General features: G+C 27.0%; 1 protein-coding gene across 1 annotated transcript in view; it reads right to left on the bottom strand.

The window, feature by feature from the left end:
• LOC122852165 (pleckstrin homology domain-containing family G member 5-like) overlaps positions 1-22,858 on the bottom strand; it is a 37,361-nt gene extending 14,503 nt beyond the window's left edge. The window contains exons 1-5 of the mRNA XM_044151791.1: positions 21,704-22,858; positions 19,264-19,333; positions 19,005-19,089; positions 18,244-18,355; positions 624-863 (exon numbers count right to left, since the gene is read on the bottom strand). Coding sequence (XP_044007726.1) covers positions 624-863; positions 18,244-18,355; positions 19,005-19,089; positions 19,264-19,333; positions 21,704-21,706 — 510 coding nt within the window. The 5' untranslated portion in view covers positions 21,707-22,858. The remainder of the gene's footprint in view (positions 1-623; positions 864-18,243; positions 18,356-19,004; positions 19,090-19,263; positions 19,334-21,703) is intronic.
• Between the last annotated feature and the right edge of the window lie 1,121 nt (positions 22,859-23,979).

Genomic DNA, 23,979 nt, shown 5'->3' with positions numbered 1-23,979 from the left:
GTTTCTATATACAATATACTCTCTTTCAGAAGAAGATATCCCGAAAATTTTCTTTCTTTGATCCTACATCGAAATTGTGGATGATGTATCCATTATAAAGCTTTTTTGAAATTGAATTATTTATCTATTCATTAATTAATTAAAGGAATTACATTTTCAGCTATTTGGAGGGTTACTTTTTCATTTACACAATCATACAAATGTCTAACTTATACATACAGTATATTTTTTTTTGTATAATTTTTCAAACGAAAAGTTCTTTGTTTCATTGACAGACTTAATGAGATTAACAAGTGGTTTGACTTTATACATGTTTAACAGACATTTTCATGTATACAAATGGACATACAATGGACAAAAAGATAATATAGAAAATAGTAAAAATAAATTAAATATTAATTGAAAAATGTTATTGATTGTTTTTTTTTTTTTTTTGCTTGTATATTTTTGTGTCTTCTGCAGATACTCATGACATTTTAATGTGAATTATATTTCTCATTGCAGTCATATATCATACATATTTGCATGTCAGTCGTTAAAATAATGTTGATGTAACAATATCAAGTATTTTGACAGTTTATATAAAGTTTATGTTAAAATGTAATAATTGTTATTGAGCTTACCTGAGAACGTGAAAGTTTATGCTTGTTACGATTTGATGTGTGCGATGAATCAGTGAGTGATGGAGCATTTGGTACAAGTAATCTTGGACTGCAATCCACTTGATTTTGCGAGTGTTGCTGGGATGTTTGATGATAGCGATTGTGGGGTAGTTGATGTTGTTGAGCATGAGAGGCATTGCCTGTTAGTGGTTGTTCACTTGTATCCAGCATGTCAAGTTGGCTCAAAGATCTTGACCGTACCTGAAATACAAAATATTAATTGTAAGAAATTAAAATACTAAAAACATATTTAATGATTTTTTCTCCATTGAAAAATTGAAAAGAAATTAAACTAATAATAATCCAGTAAAAAGAATTTACAAATAAAATTCATAATACGTAAATAAATAATATTGTTTGATGATATAGTCTGAATCAACTTGATGATGATGATGCTATTCTTGCTAAAGTTTATAAAGTCGAGAACGCCAAAGTCAACAATTTTATCAAGTCACCCATCAACATCAACATCTGCAGACATTATATTTTATTGTTTCTATGGAACATTAAAAATAATCGAGGGTCACAGAAAATTACCTGAAGGCTGGTTATTTTAAGTGGGTCAGAGTCACTTGGAAGTAGTATATATATGATAGTAATCGATTGCTTTTACTAGAGCGCACCCTGTACGATCTTTATCCATCAGCATCGTCAGGAGATCATGATTGACTATATGACGAAAAATGAAATGGGAACGAGAAGCAAAACTATTGTATATGTCTTGATTTTTTTTGCTGACGTAGGCATATATTTAATTGAAAAAAAAAGTATATTTAAAATATTAAATTTAAATATGAAGATTTTAATATGATGTATGTATCTTTTTTTTTTTTTTATACATGACACGTGTCATGAATACAAATATTATATATACATTTACTTGATAAAAGTTGATCACAATATGAAGCTCGATCCCCTGTCTGAATGTCATTCCAAAACTATCATAAACTTAATGTTTTTACTCAAAGACTTAATTACTAAACAAACTTTTTGGAACTTTATTTTAGTAAAAGGGGAATTCTATATCAATAATTAAATAGAATACAATTTTATCTGTTCGGTTGTCCTAATTTTTTCTCATCATATATACTCTGCAAGTAAGATTAAACACTTTTTTTTTTATTATTATTTTTTGCCTGGGGATTAATAATTCTTTTTTTTTACTTCTTCTGACAATTAAATTGATACATAGTTAAAAAAATGCAGATTTTATATTCTTTTGGTTATAATAATGATTGTAATAAATGTTACAATAAAAAAACAAAGAAAATAAATATGAATATAATATTTCTCCAATACGTGTACAACGAAAATGAAGAAAAATAAATATATTCATTTTCTTTAGAACTTATTTTTTCATTCAAATATACAAACGAAAAATATTGATCTATTTAATGATTGATTTTTAAAGTTTGGATGAATAAAAAAATCTCTCAGTAATTTAATTAAGTCGATAAAAATACAGGAAAAAAAGTAAAACAAATATCCCGTTTGTTTTGTAATTTTATTTTATTTCAACTTGTTATTCTGACACGTTAAAAAAAAAAAATGGCAAATTACCATCAATTGGATGTTAAAAAGGTTTTTTTTATTGAATTAATGTGTTATTTTAACACTAGGCTAATGTGTTATACCCTAAAACAATTAAAATGTAAAAAAAAAGAGTTAAAAAAATATTGAGGGATTTAATATTTTCATTTCGACTCAAAATTGAATAGTAAAAATTAATTTAACATTTCAGATAGTCTAGAAATATATTTTAACATTCAAGTTATATATAAAACGGAGTTTCGTATTAAATTCTTAACTTAAGTAGAGACAAATTTCTCTTTTTATTATACAATTTCAAGTTAATATTCTCGACTCTTGTTATTGTATTTTTTTTCAATGTAAAAATATTTTTGTACAAACAATGAAATGTTAGTTTTACAATGTTAAATTTAAGTTTTATCCTTGGATTATGTACACGGCACTGTTCACTTCGAGTGGATAATGAGGATAACCGAAATAAAGCTAAATGCACCGATGACCTCAATGTCTATCATGTTTCCTTGAATTTTATCAAGTTTTATTTCACGGAGGAAAAAATATAATGATTCCTGAAAAATTTGAATTGAAAAAAAAATAAACGAATTACTTGAGGGGTGTATATTCAACCAAAAGCTTCTTATATTTCTACACAGAGATACAAGTGCTTTTTCATGAAACGAGATAAAATTGTAACAAAGTTAAAGGAAAAAAAAGACTAAAAAAAAAAATGTAACTTATGTATTTAAGCTTCTTAAAATCAAACCATGAATATAACCTATACTTATAACTTATAAACTATATTTTACGGTATCATTTGTTGTTGTATAGTCGTTTCATTCTATTTTTAAAGTATATATCAAAGTACAGTGGATCTTTAAAAAGAGAAAAGAGAAAAAAAATAAAATTAATCTCAGCATGCTGAGATTGGCCGTCGGTGCTGAGAGAATTAAATAAATAAAATGCTTTTCTGGATGATAAAAGCTTGTGTGTTTGTACAGACACGATAGTCCTGGGTAAAGTTAACGAGATATCTTTCGAAGCAGCCCATCCAAGCACAGTATTTTTTTTTTTTTTTTTATTAAATTCAATCTATATACCATAAAAACCAAGATTGGCAATATTTTAGCTCGTTTTTACAATTTGATATCGTCAGTCTATAATAAAAAGCACTACATTTTTCAATAAAATTACTTTTCAATAAAAAAAACTTACAACTGGTAGTCAGGATAATTTAAATCTCCGGTGAAAAAAATGCCTTTTTTTTTGTCATTTAATGAGCAGAAAAAAAAATACCTTTATTAATAATCAAAATCATACAAACCTATATTAAAAAATTGCCCTGAATTTTTTTATTTTTCTTACAACTAATGCGAGCTAAAAAAAGTTTATTCAAATGAGTAACCAGTGATTACTAATCACAGAAAAAAAACACTCTCATTTCAATATGAAAATAAAAAAAAAAAAAAGAGAAAATAGCTAATCACAGATTTTCACTGATAAAAAAAAATAGATTGCACAACACTTTGACTGTAATAAAAAATAAAAAAAAACAATGTACATATATCGTTTTATCATCAGCTGACGACATCAAGGCAAAATGTGGAAGTAAAGGTCGACATTGGCATATGTCAAAACAAACATCGATTAACTGCTGTTCTTCTGACAAATAGTATTCCCCTGCGGCATGTCAAACAAAAAATGATATTTTTGTATGTACAATATTTATTCATAATATTATTTTTCAATCATTCGTTTGTAATTAAGTGTGACAGTTTATTATCGGTTTGAAAATGAATATATTATTATATACAACAGTTTGAGTAGTGACAACCTTATTCACGGTTACGGTATACGTATTGGGGAATGAGAGAGGTTACACAAAGAACGATCGATGAATGTAAAAAGATATGTAAGCAATGAGCTTTGTAATTAATGATACACCTCCAGAACATCATAGCAGTATTAAGGCTGAATGAAGCCTTTCTTCTGATGATGAAAGAATTATTGTTATAATTTATTAATAAAAAACAGAAATATTTTATTATATGAAGAAAAAACATATGATGAATTGATTATTTTGATTTTTTATCATTTAGTAAGTGTAAAAAGCTCTAACAAGCTTTGAACGTCATCAAATTTTAGTGAGATAATATCTCACTTGATTTAATAAATCAGTATACATTTGAGTTTACAAAAATGGAACTTGTGAATCATTATGAAGTATAGATAATTGTAATTTATTGCTTTAAAAATGTCCGAAATTATGAAATTACTAATATATACATGTGGTAATAATTTGAAATTTTTTAAACGTGGTACATTTGATAGGTTGAAAAAATTCAAAAACAATTACGAGAGAACAATAAATTGATCTTTGAATGTATATTCAATATTCAAAGTTTCAAAATTATTAGTTTGAGTATTATAATTCAATAAGTAGAATTGACGATGGTGCATTGAAACTAATAATTTATCATCACGCAATTTAAGCTACAATTTATTGGAAATCCTATATATAGAAAAAAAAAAACTTTTCGTAAAATACGTTTACGATAGTCTTTTATTGAGCTTTCACAAAGTGTTTGTTAAATTATTAGTATACGAACGTTAATGGAGCATTTAACGTCTACATATTGACACAATTTATCTGATGAATCAAATATTAAAGACTCAATTATTTGAAATAGGGATAACATGTTAGTTTGTATTGATTCTATACAATTCGATTTTGTAACAGTTTCAAATAATAGCCGATTTTCAAAAGTTATCACATAAATCGCTTCATTTAAAAAAACCATTCGTGACTTCAGTAAATGATGATTATTTTAAAAATTGAAAAATACAGAATAAGATACCTAATTAAGTTACTACAGTTATTTTTTTTGTTGAGTAATTTACAGTATTTTTTGCTGGGGATTTCTCTTCGTGCAGTTCTGACGTTCAATTTCAGTGCTGGTAATGCCTTATTGTAATTGGATTGACTAAACTATAATTAATCTACATCACAGATGACCCACAAAGTGCTAACAGAATTACTGCAAACTACCTTCTCAATAAATAACCGAAACTTTGTCAGAACACTATTTTCCGAACAGAAGTGAAAGTGAAACGTTTACGAGGGTGTCTCGTCTATACTAGACGAGAAGCTGGAGCTTTTTTATATAGAACTAGAAAAACCATTATATACATAAGAGATCGTTAGAATGAAAAATAAAAATGACAAAGATCGAGTAGTTTGGAAAAGAAATAAATAATAATTGATTAAAATTTGATTAATGTTGTCAATTATTGAATAGAAATTTTTTCATAACAAACTTTATCGAACTTTTAAAACTGAAAATTTCTTTTCCATATTTTTTGCCACACAAATGCCAACATATAATATTTCATATATTTTAACAAAAACTTTTTGACCCTAATAATAATAAAATATTTGGATTTATTTTTGGATTTTCTAAAATGAAGTTTTTCATTTTGAAGTCTTACTTGGATTTTTGTTGGGATTCAATAATGTTTGAGGTTGCAGAAGTTAAAAAATTAACGGAATTTTAGATGAAAATTGTAAAATATTTCAATTGAAATTTTAAATTTGGAGCAATTATGAGCACAAAGTTATGTGAAATGAAAAGCCCTAAAAATTTTAAAAATTTCTATGATCGATGCTGAAGTTGATTAATGAATATGAAATAAAAAATTGAATTAAAAAAAATATTTTTAGTGTACATGTAAATTTTTCATAAAGAAAAGAAGAAACATCATATACATTATTTTGTTTTTACATTTAATCATCTCACCTGAACACGGGCCATGGGTGGTGACACAACCAGGAAAATTCTCATGGTAGCTTTAAGAAAATCATCGTGATTTTTGTTGGCATCCTGATTGCACGAAGCAACACTCATGTTTTCCAAATTACTGGCAGGCACTTTGCGTCTGACTTTACGTTTTATTGAGCCAACTAGCCGTCTCCAATCTTGACCACTGCAAGTGGCAAGATTGTCATTGTTACCACTAGTGGTAATTTCATTAGCGTCATGATTAAATGATGACACAATTGATGACGGACTTGGCTCACGGCTTGAACGCCTGCTTAGGCTACCGCGGCCCGAGCTTTTACCCCCACTCACTGACACCGTGACTATTTTCCGTCAATTGGGCCTTACCACCACCACCAGCACCACCGCCGGAAATTCTACGACAATCTGACCCGCCACCGCTACTCAACCGACGCACAAGTCTACGCAAAACACCTCTGTACTCTAACACTTTTTCACATGCCTGCTTCTCTTGTGATTCCACTCTACTACCTTTTTTTGTTATTATTTATTATTGTTATTATTATTTTAAAATACATGTACGATATTTATACTATTCGTAAAAAGATATCATCACAGATAAACTCATAATTTTATTCTTTTTTGTTAGACTTTTATTTTTTTTTTGTTAGTTGAAGGTACGAAAAAATATATAGAGCTAATCATTGTGCTTTCGAGCTTATTTTTTAGAATTTCACGTTGGTGAATTTGGATTTTTGTAGATGATAAAATCCTTATTTTTTCCACTAGCTTTGAAGACCGTCAGTATAAGAAGTTTTGCAAGCTTATGATGCCGAGAAAAAGTTGTCAACCAAGATCGATTAGACCTGATTATCTTTCTCGTTTTTTTTGTCTTTTTTTTTGAAGCTCGATTTTTGCAGTACTCAGTCTTTTTCATTTGCTTCTTTTTTTTATTTTTCCGTTGGAGGTTAATCTGAAGTATTCAATTTTTTTTTTTTATTTACTGGAATGTTAAATGTTCTACAGAAAAATACTTTTCCTCAAACTCATTATCAAACTTTTTTAATTTAATTTCCATTTTTTTTACCCTACAAGTTATATTATTTTATATAATATTTTTTTTGTTTGTTTTTGTTACACAATTTTTATGAATCGTTTGGCCATTTGTATTTTTAAATAACATGAACAATATAAATTTACTTCCGTAAAAAAATAGTTGGCTTAAATTCATAATGAAGTCAATCATTTTTACATGGGTAATCGTGTAGGAAAGTATATTCCTAAAATCATTTATAAATCAGTGGAAAACTAATACACTATACATGAAAATCTGTGTGGGAAAAAGCACTCTCTCCGAAATATATACTGTTTCCTTAAAAAAAAAACTTTGATGACCCGGAGATTTGATATTGACAATCTATTGACGAAGCATCATTTTTGTCACGTATTGTGCTGACTCACTTACATCATGTAATACATTTTACAATTATTATATAATAATTGATTACTAAATAATTTCTATAGACAAAGAAAAACTAATTCAATGTTTAAATGCAATAATAAATTTTATATTAATATATAAAAAAAATTTATTTGTAAAGAAAATAAATTTTATTTTTAATATTTGACTGAACTAAAAAAATTTTTCTTTTTCTCAGTATATAAAATGTGTATACAAAAATTGGATTATTAAGAAAAAATATCAAGATAAATTTATATCTCTTTTTATCAAAAAAATAATTAGTTTTATAATAAGACTGGTGATTGTTAGTGGTTATATAATGTATAGAGCTTATTATGTATGGAGTTGAGTAAAATTAAGCTGACATTGCTAAAGTAAGGTTTAATTATGTTGGCTGTCATGTATTTTCGAGGCCATTTCAGTGCTTCTCGTTAAATTGTCTTAATGTTGTGTATGTGTATTCGTGTGATTTGAGTCAGTGATTTGAGTTGCTTTAGAAGACCCATCTGTGACAGATAAATTTTCTCATCACTTCCGGAAAACATGAAATTGCCTGTGATTTATATTTAAAACAAATATATATACATGCATACATATATGTGAACAAATATATAAACTGTGCCGATGGCAAGATTATAGTGGATTCATTGGTAGTGGTGTTTTACTACATGTTAGCCTAGACTCGAGGAATTTTATCGATTGTTTTACAACTCGTCCCTACATTGCATTCTGCATAAGCTCTGTTATTTAATCCTTTCAGCTGCATGTTTGTACGTCAATTTTCGCATATTATTATAACACTGAATGTTTATTGCAAAATTTTCATATATTTACTACATATATACTTTTTTTATATATATGCCATGAGTGAGCTTAAAAAAAAAATTATCACGATTATAAACAAATTTATGCGGATTAAATTTTGATCATTAACCTTGAAGCCTAATAATAAATGAAAAAAATAGAAAATATTTATCTATAAACGAAATAAAAGTCAATTATTAAATAGTAATTTTTGATTACATATTGGCTTTAAGTTAAGCTAGTACAAAATACTATAATAATTAATTGAAAAAGTACAACAAAAGAGTTATATCATTCTTGAAATTATAGTGAATCATTTTAAACTACTCTGAATTATATACAGTCTTTTTTTTTGAATGATCAAATGTATTAAAAAATATAAATACGTAGTCATGTGTAAAGAATGACTTGAAAATGGTGCATTACAAATGAGATTAAAAATTATTGACTGAATTTTATTACTTTATATAATCATAGTTTTTTAATGCACGAGTGAACCACTGATTTTAAGCGGATATAATTATTAAAATGATTCAAAATCACATTAGAAAATGTGAAATGAGTGTCACCAAATTTTACAGTAGAATCATTTGATATTGCCTGGAAAATGAAATCATCCAACCACTTGAAATATTATATAGAGTGACTAGTCCATCGGGTAGTAGAGTGTACAGTATGGTTTCATTTTTTATCCTGTATATTTAGTGAGATAAAAAATTAAAATTTAACATTTTTTAAATATCAAAATAGATGTACATTCATTTTGGAAGTTAATTGAAAAATGTTAAAAATTTAAGAGTAAAAAAAAAATGTAAAATTGATATTTGAGGTAAACGATAATTAAACATTTTGAAAATTTTTAACGAAACAGCGTTCTTTTACATGTTTAATTAACACATTTAAAATATTAATTTTGTATATATATATGCGATAATTTTAATATTAAAGTTCAAACAAATTTTATTTTTCCAAACTAAATAAAAAAAATGTTTATTTAACATTTTCTTTATTAATATTTTTGGTTTGACTAAATGTAAAAAATACTTAAAAATATATACCAGTTCAAGATTGCTATATAATTTTCCATCTAAGATTGAACTTTTTAAATTTTATTAATTCATATTGTAACTTCAATTAATAAAGGTATGATAAAGTCATGAATGGTGACAAAATTTGTCAATAAAAAAGTATTTGTAATTAATACTTTTGTCGTGATTTCCACGAGGATCTTATCTAATTAATAATAGTGACAAACAAAATCGACTTTTGAATTATACGATAAAATCTTTAGGGACTAATTAATTTAAATTTATGTGATTTTAATTGAATTATAAGCCTCGAAGATATTACGTTAGAGGGATTATTTTTTTTTTTTTTTCATACGAATTAGCCGAAGCCTGCAGGCCATCATGATGATGGGTGGAAGAAATTACGGAGAGATTAATAGTCATGCAGCGTTGAAAAGTTTAATTCTTATTGAAAAATAGTGAAAGACAAAAAAATAGTATCAATATTTTTTTTCAAAAATCAGAAAATATGTTGAGTCAGTAAATTTTAAGATTTTTGATTTACTTTTTAATGCAAAAGTTGTGTAAGTCGTAATCATTTTGTGAAAAAAACTTTTATTATTATTCTCCTTTTATACTTTGGGAAAACAAAAGAAAGCTTCTGCATGCCTATCCATTCTAGCTGAAATAGATGATCACTTTTATAAAAAAATAATAAAAAAAAAAAATACAAAGAAAAATCTATAGATTGTTGTTAAATTTTTTTTCAACGTGTATACATGATGAAATCTGTGTTTAAAAATTAGATGATTTTAAAGAAACTTGGATTTTTTAAAAATCAAATAAAATAATTATCATTGAGATTATGAATAAGTTTTTCAATGACTTGGAATCTTATATTTACAATAAAATCAAAACGAAGTTATTATTTTTTGTCGCATAAGAAAAAATAAATAGAAAATTTTTGGTATCAATATATAAACTTTTGCAAATTTCGACTTTCCGAGTTGTAAAAAGAGAACTCATATAAATTTTATGGCAATCGATTTTGTTACAAGTTTCTTTTTCAATCGAAACTAAAAAAATTTTACGAGAATTTGCAGTAGAAATATTAAATTACAATTTATCTTTATTATATTTTTAATTTGTCATAACTTTTGTAAATTTCATATTCTTCAATTGGAATTTAAAATTTTATTCATTCATCTTTGTATTTTTCATAAAATTTTTCATCTTTCTCAACAAAATGAAGATTAAAAAAAAAAAAAAAAAAATAAACAAGTGTATTTGTGAGATTATAATAAGAAAATTGAAAGCTTTTTTTGAATAGCTTTTATGGTTGATAAAAATAAATTAAAAAAAAAAACAAGCGAGATAATTACATGAATTTTTACTGGCTTTCAAGTTGAAAAAAAATATATATAAACTATATTGAAAATAAATAGAAATTTTATTAAAAATAAATATGAATTTCATCGTAATAATTTTAATATAAAAATTTAATATAAACATACTTTATAATTATTATATTTCCATGAACGGTCATACATAAAAAATAAAAAATAAATATAAAAAAAAAAAATTGTTTAAGCTTAAATATGTATGTAATACACATTTATTTTTAATACAATTCAAATATTTTTTATCTACTAGCTATAGATTTATATTTAATATAAATTATATTTACCCTTCCATGAAAAATATATTTAAAAAAATAAATAAAATAATCAAGTCACCGTATCATTATTATTTTCGATTACAATATTTTGTTTAATCATCAGGTTTGCGGGGCGTTGCGTGCCTTGTGAGCCATGACTCATTTGACTTGAAGGTATAATAGTCACATGTATACATTTGTATATAACATTTGTCACAAGCACTCAGGCATAGGAAATAGCATCCCACCACACTAAACAACTGGGCCACTATAAACAGCGAATAAAGTGCTGATCATTTCTGTGTTAGTCATATGTCTGTGAATTTCGCGCAAAACCAAAAAGCGTGCTTGGTATGTGATGCGATATTCCAAGGATATGCAACCGTGTATTACTACAATATATCAACATATAAATACAATTTAAATTTTGCAATGTTACTATATGCAATTTTAGATACATCCTATATATATAGATACATTGCATTACGGAGTAGTACATAGCTAAATATTTGCATGATAGAAGAAAAAAAAGCTCAAATTTTTATTTTTCAAAAAAAATATATCAATAAAACTTTCGTGCTGGAAATTTGTTTCAACATGATAAAATAAAATATATTGATTTGCATTAAAAAAAAAAAATTCTAGTAAATTTAACTATACATTTACGTGTCGTGACTGAACTTAAACTCCGTATAATAATTCAACTACGACAACTAAATGAATCGCTATAGCCGTTGAATTTATTTCCAATGTTTGAATTTGAAACTTTGAATTTTATTATATTAAAAGAAAAATTTTCTATAAGAAGCAAATTAAGCACTTGAATGTGCGATAGTTTTTCTACAAAAAATAAAATACATTTTATTAATTTTTTTTTTTTTTTGTTATATTAAATAACCCGTGTAGGAGAACACAACACGGCCAAGCATCGGCCGATGCTCGGCGAACATCGGCCAATAATCGGCAAACATTAATGGGCCTCTAATGCGCCAAGCCTGGAGCGTTACGGTAATTTAATATCAGCTGCCATTAATGGCCCAATAATGTTCGCCAAGATTGGCCCGATAAATGGCCCATTAATGGCCCGTTAATGGCCCATTGATATACCAAGGGTAAGCCAAGAGTAGACCAACCATCAGCCATTATTGGCTTGCCATTAATGGGCCATTAATGCGCCAAGCCTGGAGCGTTACGGTAATTTAATATCGGCTGCCATGAATGGCCCAATGATGTTCCCCAAGAGTAAACCAAGTATGGCCCATTTATTAATTCCATTGAAAAAAAAAAAAAAATATTTTTTTATATATTTTTATATATTTTTTTTTTTTTATTATTTATTATTTATTATTTGTTATTTAACAATCGGGCTTTTATTATACAAGCTATTAATAATCAATTGAAGAAATTATCATTAAACACTATTGAGATTTGATTCTACCTGGACTTGAACTCGGGTCTTCCTGTGCGATATCCTGAAGCATTACCACTCGGCCACGGCGGCTATAACGAAAGTCATAAATAAATTTTTGATTTGAATCAAATCAACAAAAGACCAACTCTTGGCCACCCAAGAGTCAGCCGAAGCTTGGCCAGTGATGGCAACCATGCGTTGGCCATTTAAGGATTAAAAAGATTGGCCGATGAATGGCAGACAAGCAACGGCCATTAATGTATGAGCCAAAGATTGGCCGATGATTGGCAAACAAGCAATGGCCATTAAAAGTCTACCAAGACTTGGCCGATGATCGGCAACCAAGCAATGGCCATTAAAAGTCTACCAAGACTTGGCCGATGATCGGTTACCAAGCAATGGCCATTAATGTATCAGCCAGAGGTTGGCCAATGATTGGCAAACAAGCAACGGCCATTAAAAGTCTACCAAGACTAGGCCGATGATCGGCAACCAAGCAATGGCCATTAAAAGTCTACCAAGACTAGGCCGATGATCGGCAAACAAGCAACGGCCATTAAAAGTCTACCAAGACTAGGCCGATGATCGGCAACCAAGCAATGGCCATTAATGTATCAGCCAGAGATCGGCCAATGATTGGCAAACAAGCAATGGCCATTAAAAGTCTACCAAGACTAGGCCGATGATCGGCAACCAAGCAATGGCCATTAATGTATCAGCCAGAGATTGGCCAATGATTGGCAAACAAGCAATGGCCATTAAAAGTCTACCAAGACTTGGCCGATGATCGGCAACCAAGCAATGGCCATTGATGTATCAGCCAGAGATCGGCCAATGATTGGCAACCAAGCAACGGCCATTGAACGTCCATCAAGGCTTGGCCGATGATCGGCAACCAACGAATGGCCGTTAATGTATCAGCCAGGCTTGGCCCATGTATTGTTGCCAATTATCGGCCATTTAAGAATCAGCCAAGGCTCGGCCGATGCATGGTTGGCAATCATTGGCCATCTAAGAGTCAGCCAAGGCTCGGCCATGAATCGGAACCATGAATTGGCAGTACAAGAATGGGCCAGTTGTTTGCCAATGATGAACCATGAATGGCCCATGCCTGGCTACCAATCATTGGGTGCCATTGATGGGCCAATGCATGGCCGTGTTGTGAGTCTTGGCGATTCCTACACGGGAACAAATTAAATTTATTTGATTATTTATTTTACAAGTGAAAAAGCTTTTATAGTATTATTGGACACGTACGAAACTTCATATCATGGTATTTACTGATTTTTTTTTTTTAGTCTAACTTGTAAACAACAAATATTTGTGAAACGTGATGTAATTATATTTGCATTTTGCTAGTTTCATCGAGTGGTTGTTTATAAAAAAAATTTATACATTTACTTGATTATTTATTTGAGTTCAGTAATTGTTAAAAGCTCTTACTGATTTTTTTTTAATTTCAAATGATTTTAAATACCACAACAGTACTTAGAGGTAAAAAAAAAAAAAGGAACCATTAAATTATATATCTTAAAAATATAAATCAAATGTAAATTTGAGATGCAATATCAATGAAAAATTATTGATTGGCAATGATGTATCAATGATGATTTATCATATAATTTAAAATTGATTTTAAAAAACTGTGACACTACAGTATTAAATGTTAATGTCCCCTCGGCTTTTATAATACGTCACAGGCTTGATTTCGATCGGCCAGTTGTAGGTCTGACCACACGACTACTATAACTACTTATTTATGCACAAGCACTCCATGATGATTTTCTTTATCGAACATTTAAACCCTCTTTTACCCATTTGTGTACACAATGTTATAAATTCAAATCGGCAATTGACCTATTGAATTTCCATATATTACCATATTTATTTAAATTATTGACCAAACGATTCAAAGCAAAAAATATAAATAAAATCTTTTTATATTTTATTTTCTATTTTTTCATTTATTATAATATTCTTACCCATTGAAAATATGACCCATGGAATTTATTATTTTATATTAAGGGAGCTCGAACGAGAATTTAGAATCAACAAACGTGCACCGGGGCACTTCAATCCCATTGTAAAAATTTATAAAATTTTACGCGACACTCTTCACTTTTTGTTGTGTAGACGATCCTGTTTTCCACCAATACATATACAATTGTGTGTATCAATATGCACACAAACGTATTTTGTTACCACTCTTTCACTCGAAACGTCTGATTCTTCGAGAAATTGTCCGAGAAATTTTTTTTTTTCAACAATGATTAATCAATTTTCTAGGTAGAATCTTAAAAATTTTTTTTTTCTATAATTTTTCTGAGATTTTGAAATTTTAGAAAAGTAGTTTTTTGTTTAGTAGTCAAAACAATAACATTGTAAAAATTTGAGATATGTTGTTTTGTTTTTAACATTTTTGTTCTCTGCCTTTAGCGTTTACGTTAAAAGTTGTTGACTTTAAACATTGATAACTTTTTTACTAGCTGGGATAGACTTTTGAAATGTTGACATAAGATAGATAATTATTTCATTAACCGACTCTAAAAATTAAAACAGTATGGCAATACTATGAATTGTCGTTCGGACTCCCTTAAATAGAAAATAAAAATATAATATAAATCAATAGTCTTTTAAGTCGTTCAGGTAAAACGAAAATATAATTTCTTTAAGATTGCGTGAGTATAGTAAAGGTTATTATTGTTGGAAGTAAAATATATATATGTATATTAGCGAGTATAACAACCATCACGTCTGAGGCCGCGTGACATACTGAACATGTCGGCATGCACCCGGCATCAACCCCTTGTGTGAATAAAAGCTTCAAGGGTTTGTTAAAGCTGACGCGCATGCGCACACATCAAAATATATATAAACCACAAAAGCACATTTTATGAGAAGCCTTTTTTTATTAATATTGCATTGAAAAAAAAAAATTATACACACGTTGATATATATTTACCAGTACAACCCAATTGCAATAAATTTATTAGAATATTATTTCTTTACCCTCATATGCCAATTTTTTTGTTTTTAATTTTTTTCATAAACTTTTCATCAGTTGATTCAATCAGAATCTACTCAGACGTATTGACTAATACTTTTTCGATGTAATTAAAATCTATTAAAATGACGGAAAAAAAAAAACATATATTTAAAATAAAAAGAGATATGATTAAAAAGTAATAAAAAAATAATATTTGAAATATTTTTTTAAATGAACAAAATATAATTTAAAATGTGTAATGTTATTGATTTGAAAAAAGTTGTGCAGACCATCTGTGGCTCTTGTATGCTTCGTTCGATATTAGATCGTTATTGGTAAATGGAAATTTATTTTAATAAGAAGTTTGAAAATTTATTTTAATAAAAATGATAAAAATAAGACAAGCAATAACCCAATTGGAAAAAATTATATTTAAATAGTATTTGTACTAAATTATATTAAATATAATATAAAAATATATAAATTTGTTTTAAATTTTTGAATAATCTTTCATTATTATAATGTTAAAAAAATTTGAATTGTATATAATTTAAAAAAATTAATTTTGATCCTTACAAGTTGAACTTAAAAGTGACTTAACTATTAGTCTAAACTGTTGATTTTCAATACATTTTAACTTGGAAATAGAAAAGATGAGTATTGAAAAATTAAATGAAAGAAAAGAAAAATTAAGTTTTAAAAATGACAAAGTGTTTTCTATATGTGGTCAATTGCGGGAAATAAATATACGTTGAAGTGAAGTTCTGTTGATCCATATATCTTGTACTTTTATATATTTATATATCACTATAAAACTGTGGTGGAAGTTTGAGACAGTTTTTTGTAGAGATAAACGTGCGAATCACAGTTTTCTTTTTTCTACTTTATTCTCTGAAGAATAGATTACTCTGAACCATTTCGAACTGTACGTGACATTGTGATTCATTTAAAATAAAATCCTTTCCCTATTTGTCTGTTATCACGTCATTTTTAAATTCGATCGTGTGTGATTCAAACCATGGGAATTCCCTTGGATTTTTTTGCTACAAATTTAAGAATGACTTCTTGAAAATAAAAACAAATTACAAAAAAAATTCATTGCATATTTCTATCAAACTTTAGCAAATAGTTTGATTAAAAAAGAGCGATAATATGTATATGAATAAAAGAAAAATTGGATATGCGTTTACCGTGTGATCACTTCCTTTTACGGAAATTAAACTAAGGAAATGAAGCCGTGAAAAACGGATATGACTGGATGAATGGTATTTCTTGTGTTACTGAATAAAGTCAGCCGATTTAAATCGATTTACCATTTTTTATATTACTTGTTATTCATTATTATTTTTGTGCTTTTTAAGTCTCTTTTTTTTTCTTTTGTGAATATATAAATATACAAAATAAATAGATGTATATATGAAAAAAATAAATATACTTATAATAGAGCTTTTTTTTTTTTTTTAAGAAAGATCGATGTGTGCCTTTTAGCGTATATGAGTTGATGGATTTTGATGGGCATTAAATCTATCATACTCATATCAAATATCCACAAAAATAAATAAAAAATATTGATTTTATTTTTTTTTTTTTATTACCAAGTTTTTTTTTTTACTAATTAAACTATTAAGGTATACCTTTTACAGAACCCAAATAGAATAAAAATAAATAAACTATATTAAAAATAAATTTCAATTGTGAGTACATTTTTGCAGTAGTATTGCAGTAATGTGTAATTGTAATATATAATTGATGCTGATAAATTAAAAATCTTCTTTGAATATTCTACTTTCTATAGATACTAATTTAGATAAGAAATATCAACTGTAACTTAAGTGTTGTTGATAGTTTTGACTTCTTGAAAATTAAAAATTAGTGGAGTAGTTGACTCGAAAAAGATGTCGTCAAAGTGTACTAATGTGCAGTAATTGTAGTATACTCAACATAGTGTAGCAGGTGGAGTTTCACTGTACTTTATAGTAGTGGTGACACCAAATTTGAGCATAAATACCCTCTCGTTATCAAATATACATGTACATTCATAAAAATAATATAAAATTAAATATGTATAACTTGTTTTTATTTTGTAAAAACAATTTTTAGATATTATTTTTACTTGGGAATAGCATATCGATTTCATATGAAAATGATTTAAATGACCAGGATCTTAAGTGCAATAATATTAAATGTATAGAGAAGTGTAGTTGCTTGTACTATATAATAGTTCAAGTTAAGTACAGCATTAAACGATATAGTATGGCCGCAGTAAACGCTCTCGAATAAATTTGTCTCTTATCTTAGTTTCAATTGCAATCGTGGTCTAGATCTAGGAAATGGCTTCACACTTACTCCGTGTACCTACTTGACTCATATAAAAAAAAAAAAAAATAAACAATAAAAATGATAATTTTACAGTGAAATTCAACTGGCAATGTGCAATTTTTATACTTTATTTTTTTTGAATTATTAGGATTTTAAATTGAAAAAAATTTCAAACTGGGGTGTGAGTTAGACATGATTAAAAAAATACTATTCTATGCTTTTATATATTAATATATGGATAATATAACTTACCAGAATTATTCTAGATATGACTCATTTATGAATACTTAATTGCGTAAATTGCGTAAATTGCATTATGTAAAATGTAGTTTTGTGTTAAATTCTTAATATTTTTTCCATCTTTTACACGTGACATTTGGCGGGAAAGTTTACTATACATTCTATAAACTACAAAAACATTACTATAATAAGCAGAATTAAGGAGCTTTAATGACGCCAGCTACGATTTTTAATACACCACGTGGTAATAGTACTACGGTAATATTTTCTGTAGATTTTTCTTCGTGTACATTCAATTAAAATACTTGTTATTATTTAAAACAATTGATAGTTAATTATAAATATTTCAAATAAAGAGAAAAATAAAGCTACAAAAATGTAATATTTACCGAATTTTGTTTTTGTTCCTTTGAGCCAATACTTCCAAGTTTCATAAATGACATTCGTCTTCTCAACCCAAAATTCTCCCATCCATTCCAGCTCCGTTTTTCACGTTGAGAACTGTAACAATTTTATATATAATAAATAGTAATGTATAGACGTATGCTGTTGGAAAAAACAATAATAAAATTAATCATAAATTCGATGTTAAAAAAGGGTCAACGTTTAATTTCCGAGCTAAAGTAATAAAATAAATAACAGAAAGAAAATTTTTGAAACAAATAATGTGATAAATCGCAACCATATAAAAATAATAAAATATTTACGAACTAATATATTAAAGTGCAACAATACTAAAACTTATTCTGACTCTTGTTTTTTTTTTTTTTTACACTAAATTTTTATTTGGTATATGTATAGGAGGTATACAAATCAATCATATACATATGATTGACGCTTTAATTAAATCATAAATTTATCAACCAGAAAATCTAAAAAGCTTTATAAACATCTGAACATGCATAGAATCATAAGTCAGAGCAACGAAAAGAGAAGTTCTAACTACATTTTGTGGTTCTTGAAAGTTTGAAATTGTTCGTAAAGCAAGTGAGAATGTATATGCTAAGTTGAATATGATTTTTTGACAAGTTGTTGTATATACAAATGACTTTTCGACATTTTAACATTCACTCGAATGAATTTTTAGCTTTTATATATAAGTTCATAATATTCAGGTTATTTTAGAATTTTTTATTTTTGTAATACTTACATCTGAGTATAACTTGCTTCATTTTCATAAATTGCAGACTCTGTCAGTGATGCAAGACTTGATGCTCCTGGCAGCTTATCAAAATCTAAAAATGAGAAATAATTAATAATATATTTCTTAAATAATCAGTAAAGTAAGGATCTTGCTGTACGATTTGATCTAGTACTAATGGAATATTCGAAACTTAGTTTTTTATTTTTTATTGGCTGTCTATTAGTATGTTTACTTTTGATAAATTAGTAAAGTGTATGAACGTTACCTATGATGGATCTATTGTGATGAGATCCATAGCCCACTGTTGATGGTGGATTTTTTTTCCAATCTGTTGTCTGAAAAAAAATTCAAAGTCTACATTAAATAGTGAAATTTTTTCATCACTGATGAAACTCATATATCCAGTTTATAAACTGTAAAAATAATGATTATACAATATGTATTTTACATATATAATAAACCATGTAAAAAAAAAATAGATGGATGAACAATTTTAATGTATGCCAGTGAATTACTTTGCTACACAATTGCAAGACTTGTTCAGTGAATGATTTGATGAAAATAAAATATTAATAACATCTTTTAAAAGTCATTATAATTTTGCAGTATCATGAAATGCATTTGAGAAGATAAATGATGTGTGCAGATTCACGAGAATCTAAAAAAAAAAAAAAACCATTATCTACTTGTTTCTTTATACATTACATTGTATATATTACATGAATAAATTATTTTAATTTATGTTTATATAATCACACCTGACACGATAAAAATCATTGAGACATACTTTTCATATATAAAAAACTGATACATATATATATTTTATTTTTTCAATAATTTTATAATCACTTAATCAGAGAATTAATTGTTTCACTTATTTAATTCATGTTGGGAAAATGAATTAATAAGAAACTAATAATGTCTCATTCCTATGTAGAAAATGATTCTCAATGAAATATTGTTAATATCATCCCTGAATTACTCTCTGAAATTAATATCGATTTTCTCAATCACTTGGTTCAATGCTTGTCTTCTCGAACCCGAAACTCGTATACGATGATAGAATAAATAACAATTTATAAACGTTATTATAATTTATATTTTTTATCTGTTTATTTTTTAAGACCCTTTAAATCGATATCAAATAATAAAAATAAATTCTACATTGATGTTTTTATTTTAGAGTAGTTCGTGACCTACTTTTAGGTGAAAACATTTAATTGTTTTTTTTTTTTACGAAACAATTACTGTAATAAGAACAAAAGATTTATTATCATTATCCAAGATAACATTTTTCGAGTCATTTTTAGTTCTAAACAGTCATTTTTCGTCATTGACGAGTCGTAATTAGTCCTACGAAGTAATAGCAAGTGTCCTTTTTTCTTCTTTGTATACAAGTCATTCCAAGTTTTTTTTTTTAAATTATAATTGCATATTTTTTAAGCTCGTCAGTAAGAGTTGCAAATTATATATAACTTACAATTTTTAAAGCTCTGTTATTAATTAATTTTAAACTTGAACCACAAAACTAAATAAAATTTAAACTTCTATTGAATTATATTTGAAATAGATTTGGGACACATTTAATCCAAATGAAAAATAAATATATAAATATAAATTGACAAATATTTGAATTACAGAAATAGATATAAATTACATAAATAGACAAGTAATAAATATTTTTATTACTTGGGCTACGGTATTTCTCGATTATCAAATAGTTTATTGAAAAATGTATCGAATTTTAAAATTTTCATATATCCGATGCGAAAGTTTTGTATATGTAGGTATATAACATGTATACAAAACTACTCAAGCCAAAAACTTAAAGCTAATATTTTCTTTTCAAGTTTTACTTTGACGTTTGAATATTGAGAAATGTGACGCGATTGCAAGTCGACTTGCAACATTTTCTGACTTATATTTTTTTTGAAAAATTGATAATGTTTTTTACGAAACATCTTGAGTTACATTTTAATGTATTCACGGTAAATATTAAAAGTGCTAGATAAGGAAATATGAAAATTTTGTATTCAATAATTAAAGCTGAATGCGTTCATAAGAACAAAGTACACAGTGTTTTTCTTATCGAATTTATTCTTATGTATGTATACACATAATTACGATTTCAAAAATCGAAGCAATTAATGTAAGGTCAACTATTCATAAATTGATTGATTATATTAAAAATAAATATATGAATTATATTTATGATAGAGTTTGCCTAATATGTGTATGGTCATATATATATTATATATGTAAAAATTGTATGCCTCATCCGAATTGTTATTTGTATTTATTAGTTTGAATATAATTGTTAATTAATTTTTATTTTATAATTTTTCAAGGCTATATAGAAACTTAAGCAATTAGTAATATGCTTGAGTAGTTGGTAAACGTTTTATTGTTTTTTTTTCATAATCAAAAAATTTGAAATCTTATTCAGGTTAAATTTTACTAGAATAAAAAATTTTCTATTAAAAAATTTCAAGTAAGGTAAGGATTTATCTCCTGAATCGCTTTGAATTTCTCCGAATTTTTACGTATGGTTGAGACTTTCGAAGTAGAGTTTTTTAATAAAAAAATGATTCATTTCAACTTTAACGAAGCCAAAAACAATTGAATATATTCAGTTTTTTTTTTTTTTTCGTTTATTCATTGTTTTAGTGAGTTAGCTACTACCTTCATGTTATTTTATTCCTTACCATTTCTTCAGCATGCAGCTATTTCGACGACGAAGAACCAACTTCACCTGCAGGCTTTTTTATTGTTTATTTTTCACTAGACATTTAATGTTTTTTATCTCTACCATGAAAAGATTGATAAAACGATTATAGTCAAAAAAGAAAAATACAATGATGTGTTTATCAGCTTTTGTTTAAACATGACCACTAAAATTTAATTATGAATGACAGATGGACACAAGAGAGTAATTATAACGTATATTTGTTCGACCGGTACAAACTGACATGTTACTTTTTATGTGCTACAGTTGAACAGCCTGTAATGTAATTACTTATTCGAATGACGTTATTGATAGTGTAATAAATATGACAAATGTACCGAAATATTTTTATGTCAATTTTACAAGTTACTGGTTTTATAAATAATTGAACTCAATAATTAAGTAACCGCGTTCAAAATGTCCGAAAGTTTTTTAAAAATATCGAGTCTTACACAGACAAAAATCCTATTTATTTTGTATGATTACACATATAAATATACAACATAAAGCCCTCGACAATTCTCAACGATTTCCAGTACATCCAACCTCAATTGGTTGATTTTTTCTCGAGGAAGCTTATCAATAAATCAACTTTTATATATATATAAAGATAGACTCAATAAACTGACACGTGTAATTTACTTTTCTGTATTTATTTTTGACTAATAAAATATAACTAATAACCTAATCAGACTTGTTTACTCAAGTATTGACAATGAGTGAGTTTACGTCTATTTTATGTGAATTTTTATGACACTATTAACAGTCAACAATTTTCATTTGACTCATTTTTTTTTTTTTTTCTATATACGTGTATACTTTTATCATGCCTGACCTTGACATTGATATTTTTTTTTATATTTTTTCTTGAGTTAAATAACTGACACTAATACGATGAAATTACGTAAACGCATTGACACCACACTTGATCACAGTAATATATTTTTAATTTTTTTTTCACAAAAGAAATGTGATAAACAATAAAATTTATTGTTTTAAGAAAAATATAAAATATATATTTTCTATTTTATAATCACAAAAATATATATATGTATATAAGAATAGACGACAGCACTTTGTGTATGTTAATGACTATTATCCGCGGCTTTGAGTGCAACTAAAATTTGTTTTCTTGAGAATGTCAAGACACGAACTGTCTTTCTAAGATAACGGTTGTTATCGGCTTATTTTTTTATCACCCCAGGTGCACATCAACGTATATATTCTATGTATATGTGGCTTGTATTTTTTCAATTATCAGCTTATGACCGTCCAGTCGATAAAACAGCTTCATTATCACATGATATTATCATACACTTGTGTGATGTAAAAACGATAATATTCAAGTCTAAAATAACCAAGAGTCATGTATGTTTGTTTATTTTATTTTATTTTTTTTTTAAGTGAAAGATTGTATTGAAGCACTATAAAGACATTGGAGTTTATTTTACTATTTTGCTACTATACGCTTGTATAAACGCTCTCTCTCTTCTTCGTTTTTCTTTAACACATATTGCAGTTTGTATATTGTAGAAATTAATTGCAATGCTGATTGTAATAGTCTCGCGATATCGTCACAAGCCTTGTGATTTTATATGAAATAATAAAAAAATACTGACTCAATAACTGCATGATTAATTCAACACAAACATTCTTGACGATAAGCATGATGTAAAATATATTTAATATTATCAATCTTTAGTGACTCATATACATAAATCATAAACAGCTTTGCATTTTTATCTTTGGTTTGTTGATATAATAATAATAAGCCACGAATTAATTATATAACGAAAAAAAAATATAATAATAATTTGACCTACGACATCAATGGTTAATTATTTAGTTATTTATACTATTCATATATGTAAAATAAAATTTATATACTAGCTGAAATAGAAATTAAATAAATCGATAATTCTGGAAAATCGCAGTGCAGGGTTTTGTGATAAACTATGTGCGTGTTAAATTGGACGAAATGAAGTGCTTCTATATTTAGATTGTGATTGTTATAAGGTGGAGATACGAATTTATTCCTCATACTTTTGTCGGATGAACAATAATGCTTACATCGTTCTAGTGAAACTTTTTGGTATAACTATATAGGCTTTTCAAGAAAAATCGATGATCGTCCTAATTTTCTTACTTGTATGTATATATGTTATACAGTAAGTTGTGTATATAGTAGTGAAACAACTACTTTGTTAGACAACGGTGCACTGACCTTTATAAGCTGATTTTTTTTCTGCTAAAAGT

The sequence above is a fragment of the Aphidius gifuensis genome, linkage group LG3 (genome assembly GCF_014905175.1).
Source record: "Aphidius gifuensis isolate YNYX2018 linkage group LG3, ASM1490517v1, whole genome shotgun sequence".
In the NCBI taxonomy this organism is placed as follows: domain Eukaryota; kingdom Metazoa; phylum Arthropoda; class Insecta; order Hymenoptera; family Braconidae; genus Aphidius; species Aphidius gifuensis.
The sequence above is the reverse complement of the archived record's forward strand: the minus strand, read 5'-3'. Positions and strand labels throughout refer to the sequence as shown.